This window comes from Vitis riparia, chromosome 11 (genome assembly GCF_004353265.1).
Source record: "Vitis riparia cultivar Riparia Gloire de Montpellier isolate 1030 chromosome 11, EGFV_Vit.rip_1.0, whole genome shotgun sequence".
NCBI classification, from domain to species: domain Eukaryota; kingdom Viridiplantae; phylum Streptophyta; class Magnoliopsida; order Vitales; family Vitaceae; genus Vitis; species Vitis riparia.
The window spans coordinates 17,534,351-17,540,554 of NC_048441.1; the positions used below are offsets into that span (position 1 = coordinate 17,534,351).

At 36.4% G+C, this 6,204-nt stretch overlaps 1 protein-coding gene across 2 annotated transcripts; it reads right to left on the minus strand.

Annotated features, from left to right (window-relative positions):
* Window positions 1-307: 307 nt before the first annotated feature.
* Window positions 308-4,321, minus strand: LOC117925599 (glutathione hydrolase 3). 2 transcript variants are annotated; one of them, XM_034844661.1, is made up of 8 exons: window positions 4,240-4,321; window positions 3,985-4,121; window positions 2,895-3,232; window positions 2,123-2,641; window positions 1,593-1,828; window positions 1,236-1,500; window positions 953-1,090; window positions 308-870 (listed from the first exon to the last, which is right to left on the minus strand). In XM_034844661.1, the coding sequence occupies exons 1-8, from the start codon at window positions 4,290-4,292 to the stop codon at window positions 598-600; spliced, it is 1,959 nt and encodes a 652-aa protein (XP_034700552.1). In that variant the 5' UTR covers window positions 4,293-4,321; the 3' UTR covers window positions 308-597. The 2 variants fall into 2 exon arrangements, with proteins under 2 accessions (XP_034700552.1, XP_034700551.1); XM_034844660.1 differs by having other exon boundaries at window positions 4,234-4,319.
* Between the last annotated feature and the right edge of the window lie 1,883 nt (window positions 4,322-6,204).

A 6,204-nucleotide genomic window follows, 5' to 3' on the forward strand; every position in this document is an offset into this window, starting at 1 on the left:
AAAACAGATTTAGGCACTTGGATATTTTAAATGCCTCAAATAAAAATATAGTACAATATGAACTTGATGCATTAACATCCGTACAAAGAAATCCTAGATAAATAATCTTGATTAATCTTCTTTTTAAGATCTTTTGATTCTATTTTATATTCCTTTGACTTGACTTATCTGAATGCCAATCACTACGAAGATCTTAAACGCATTTAAGATAAATCAATAGTTTCAAGTCTTATTTTATTATCATTAAAGTCAAGATTAAACAAACTTTGGTTTCACATACAAGATTCAGATTCTATAATCACTTGACTTGCACCAAAGAAACATTAAATTCATTTGAGAGCAAGGAATCACCCTCATAACATCAACTCCATTTTTCTAGCATTAAAAACATGGACACTACTCTCTGAAGTGGTTGAAGAATAAAATATGTTCATGGCTTTCAGTTGTGGTTCAAAGAAAAAGAATCATTCTAAGTAGCTAGGGATCGTTTACATTGTTGTTTTTTATTAAACTCATCAAAAAAGATCTTCTAATACAGCATGCTGGTGGACCCCTTAACCTTTACACAGGATATTTCAATTAAGCAAGAACTAAGGATCACACAGCAGCTGGCCTCCCATCTTTTCTAGGGTCACTTACAGCAGTAAGGGTTCCATGGAATGTTTCTGCATTAAAATCTTTGCCATTTTTTCTGCCCATGTCAATGGGCTTTTCAAGGGTTTGAACAACAAGCTGGCTGATAGCACCCCCTGCCTTAGCCTCCAGTCGATGCCCCCTTTCCGCCAAGAAAAGCTTCCTTTCCTCTGAAAGTTCTATGTGGTCACCATCAATCACCGTCCAGTTTTCATAGAAAACCACATTGGGTATTAGCTGCACAGAATCAAGATTAAATCAAAGGACTGCTTCTAAAATGTGGGTTCATATATTCTAAGTTTAGGATCAGGTTGCAAACCCTGTGGTAGACCCTTGGACTCTGAACGGCAGCTAGAGGTTCCATTCCAAAGATAAAATGGTTGAGGAAAACCTGAAGCACTGCCGGAATTATGTATATACCACCGCTCCCGCCGATGACCCCGGCTAGCTGGTTGTCCTGGCAAGTGATCCAAAGGAAGAACAACTTATCAAAAAAAGATACAATTGTCCAAGGAACTAGTAAGAAAAATGCAAGAGACGAGCCCTTTTTGGAGATAAATTAACCATGCATTTGTAGTCACTTCTAGCTTAATCACACTTACCTTCACAACAATGATCGGGGTCATGGAAGATAGAGGTCTCTTGTTTGGTTTGATAAAATTTGCAGGAGCAGGAGGGAGTCTGTCAGGAGATAATTCTGTTGGGGTTGAGAAGTCGTCCATCTCATTGTTAAGCACAATGCCAGTAGATGGAGATAGAACCCCTGCTCCAAAACCATAATTTACAGTTGTTGTCATAGACACAGCATTTCGATCTGCATCTACAATGCAGAAATGGCTGGTTCCATGATCCCTAAGCTGACTATACCTGGCAATCCATAAATAAAAGTTTCAGCATCACAACCATGTTGATGACAATACTAGACTGCTGGAATTATTATTAGGGCAGGCAGTTTGTACCTGTTCAAATAGTAATCTGGAGAGAAAGTTGTATTGTCAAGTATCTTTTGCCGAATTTTGTCAGCGAAAGATGGAGAAAGCATATCAGATGTATAGTTATTAATATTTACAAAATGAGGATCGCCCAAGTTCATTCGGATGGCAAACATATGTTTCAGTGCTTCAACCATGCGATGAAGACCCAGAGATCCTCTTGCAGCATCTGAACTCCCATAGCTATTGAAGATGTTTAGAACCTATTTTTCACCAAACTTTAGAATGTGAGTCCACATGCTTCTCAAGCAAAAATATGGGATTGTAGGGAAATAAAATTCAACATATGTCATCCAAAAATCAGCTAAACCAAGGTCCTAATACGCAGCCCCACCAACTGGTATCTGAGTTCCATTAATCAAAGTGGTTAGAGTCATTCAATTGGCATGCCATACCACTAGGAGAAAGTGTAGGGATTTTCCATACTAGAATTGAACCGTACTAAAGGGCTACAAAGAGAACAGAAGAGTGTAAAAAGGAAGAGGAAGAACACCCACCAAGGAAAGCCCGAGCGTTCCACTTGAAGGAGGTGGCATTCCAAATATAGTGTACCCCATGGTATTCACAGCCATTGCATCAGTTACATCCACTCTGTAATTCCTTAAATCTTCCATAGTGAGAATCCCACCTGCCTTTCTCACATCCTTGATTAGCTTCTCCCCTACAACTCCATTGTAGAAGGCTTGTGGCCCTTGTTCTGCTACTGCCTCTAAGCTGTTGCCAAGTTCCAGATTATAGCATATATCCCCCGCTTGTAACAGCTTCCCATTTGGAGCAAATACTTGTCGTAATCCAGGATCATTCAGGATCAACTGGGCACCATTAGCTATGGCCTTTGCGAGATAAGGAGCAACCACAAACCCATATTTAGCTAGTCGTATGGCTGGTTGGAATAAACTCCTCCAAGCCAGTCGCCCATGTTTCAACCAAGCTTCATGAAGGCCAGCTATCTCCCCAGGAACACCCATAGCCAGTGCACCTAGATACTTGGCACTGGGATTGTTCTCATACATGTTCTGTTTGTTCAGAAATACATCATTATATCACAGCCAGGAGACAAACACACATTAATTGAACTCTGGAGAAAATGGTTTGAAGTTCCCCTACCATCCAATGGGTCCAGCCTAAAAGAGACCTCTAGTAGAAATGACAACTTGACTGAGCTTCTGTGATGTGAGATATCTGATAGATTGGACCCATTGAAACAAGGGTCCAACCAGACCATGTCAACCTGTTCTAAGGATTGAAGTTAAGGAGAGAATTAGGAACCTGTGAAGCAGCTAAGGGAGCAGTTTCCCTCATGTCAAAAGCCTCGGATTTTGAGGTTGATGAAGATCGAACAATCATGAAAGCTCCACCTCCTATTCCACTTGCCATCGGATTAACTATCCCCACACACAATGCAGTTGCAACTGCAGCATCAACAGCATGCCCTCCCTTTCTAAGCATAAATGCACCGATTTTAGAACAACGGCCATCATCAGCAGCAACCACACCCTGCTTTGATTCAACGATGCCAGCATCTTCAATTTCTGTCTTCTCATTATACTTGCTCTCAGCTGTGAGTGACAAGCTAGTTGAATTGCCCACAAACCCAAGTACAAGGCCTATAACAGGAACCAAGCAATATGCTCAACATTAAATGGAATATACCCCATGAAAGCGAAATGTGAACAGCAAACAAGTCTAAAAAAAAAAAGAAAAGGTAAATCTAATGGCACTCTTCTACAGAAAAAACAGCGTCCTTATCATGCTTTTAGGATTAGCTCATATTCACATGAAAGCAATCTCAATTCAGATTCGCAAATCACACCTAAATAGAATTGAAACTTCACGAGTAAAATTCAGCTAAACACTCAAATAACAATTTTTGAAACTTCACGAGTAAAATTCGGGAAAGTCAATCAGATTTTGCAAGTCCCAACACTTTCCACAGGCACAGCCGTCCAAGAAAACGTTTGGAATTTATGGAAAACCAATCAAATAGTCTTGGCAAAAAAACACAAGACAAAAACCCATCTCCAACCGGGGCCACCCGTTTATGGCCATGGATCTGCCAAGCTTATCTAGCAGTTACGTGCATAAATCATAAAGCCCAACCACCACTACATCCAATGAAAGCCAGACGCATCCCAATGTAATTAAATTCTCACAATAAAGATAAAAAATGAAATTCCAAGAGAAGGAAACAAAAGAACTGAATCAAAACCAAAGAACCCGAAAACCCCAAGCCAAAAACAAGAAAACAATCAGCCCACACCCATCTCTCATCATTGGGTTTCATCATCATCATCAAATCTTAAGAGAGACCCAGAAAGTCGAGACAAATAATTGCATTAAAAAGCAGTGAAAAACCCACATGTGATGGTGGCTATCAAAGCAAGGAAGAAGCACAGAGCTCTGCCAAAACTCCTCTTCTTGGAGTGGTCACCATAGCCCAGAAGTGGATCCTCCATGCCCCGCTGCCCCATTTCCACACCCCCACAAAATAGACAACTGCCAGATGACGAAAAACCTATAAGAACTCAATTCAGTTCCAACTGCCAATACCTATATATACATACAAAGAGAAGAAGAAGCAGTGTAGGATATGAAACTAGGACTCAACCTTAACCTTGACATCGGTTGGACACAGCAAAACGCTAAAACAGAGTGGCGGACCACCATCCGCCAATCACAACGCCTTATGATCGAGTGTGGGGCCACTCACGTGCATTAAAATATCGTCACCACTGACGCCTTTTCCACCGTTGATCGGCTTTGCTTCTACCTCGGCGCATATTTTTGGAAAATACCCAAAATGTCATATAATGATATAACAAAAGATTCTGGTCAAATAATTGTTACGTTTTTCGGAAGGATGAGAAAGAAAAACCAAAGATGAATGTAGACTCTAATTGGGTCTAAGAAATTGATGCCCACGATTTTTGAATTTGAATTAGCCGTGCTCAATTAAAATTACCCTAGGTGGGAGTGACCATCATTTGATTTTAAGAAATTGATGCCCATCAATTTTGATTTTGAATTTGAATTTGAATTTGAATTTGAATTTGAATTTAGCCTAAGTGGAGTGTGATCATCACTTATTTTATGTGATTATCAGTTTCACGTAATAAAGGAATTTAAAATTGTGAGTTTTGCTTCACTTAAAATTATTGCTATGAAATTAAATCTACTTCTTATTAACTAATTTGAAGTTGTCAAAATTAGTTAATAAGAAATAAATTTAATTTCATAGCAATAATGTTATTGGAAGAAGAATATTAATTGCATGTCATTTTTATTATCTACATAACAACTTTATATTTAGTTTTTAAAAAAGTTGAGGGAAAATAGGAAAAAAAAAAAAATCAAGGAGAATAAAGAAAAGATTTTAAATCAATGAAGTATTTATGTATTTAAAAATATATAAAATTTTAATTAATTTTATTTGTATTTAAATTTTATTATTATTTTCTATAATAAAATTAAATATAAAAAAATTATTTTGTTGGAGTTGGGTTTGGGTGCCAAAGTGGGTTGACCCAGCCTTACTCAATAAATGTGAAAATTGAGTAGTTTTTAGAAGTTCTAAAACTATCCAACAGTTGTCACTATTAAATAAATAAATAAATAAATAAATTTTTTTTCCAATAAAAACTCTCCTTAAACACTAAGGAGAAAAAAAAAATATGTTTTTTCCTTTCTCTCTCCCATAAAAAACAAATAAAAATACAATTCTTCAAAAAAAAACAAAAATCATTTCTCTTAAAGTTTTTCCTATTTTCTCTTGAAAAACAAATGTCAAAACTCTTGTGCTATGAGAAAAGAATAATTCTCGTATTTGTAGTTCCATTTATAACTTGGAGGTAAAAAAAAATCTGTCAATGAAACAATCAATCATGATTTTTGAGCATTTCAAAAGATGACCTGAAAGCCTTATTTTTCATCGATTTTTAAATTATTTTTTTCTTTCCTTAAAAGAACTATAAGCTTAATAAAATCAAATATAAGAAAATTATTGTTTAATCATTTTTTTTCTTTCCTCAAAATAACCAAATATAAGCTTAGTAAATAGAAGCCACTTTTAGACCTCACTTGAAGTGATTTTGGCTCAAACAAATATTTTTACTTTCAACACTTCTGTTGATAATAGTTCACTCAATTTTAAAGAAAATCATTTACTATTTAAGTATAAATTTAAAAATAATTTTTGAAAAAAATCACCTATGATTAACCATAAATCACTTCAAATATTTTTTTTAAATTTTAAAAAATAATAAATGCCTAATTTTTACAAGAAAACGCTTTCAAACATTAAGATCACTCACAAAGTGCTCTTAATCACAAATATGTGCTTATGAAAAAAATGCTTTCCTACTAACAAGTATCATTGTCTTTTCTCAATAAAAGTGTTTCTTATAAAGTACTTTCTGCAAGCTATATCATCATCATCTCCAGTGAACCTCCACAGGCCTTTCACAAACAAAGCCTCATGAGAAGAAAGATGAAAAGGTCGTGAGATTTAGGCTAGTCACAAATGTGGAGAACACTTGGCAGCTCATGTGGCTACCAGAATTTCCACTTTGGCAATGGCCAT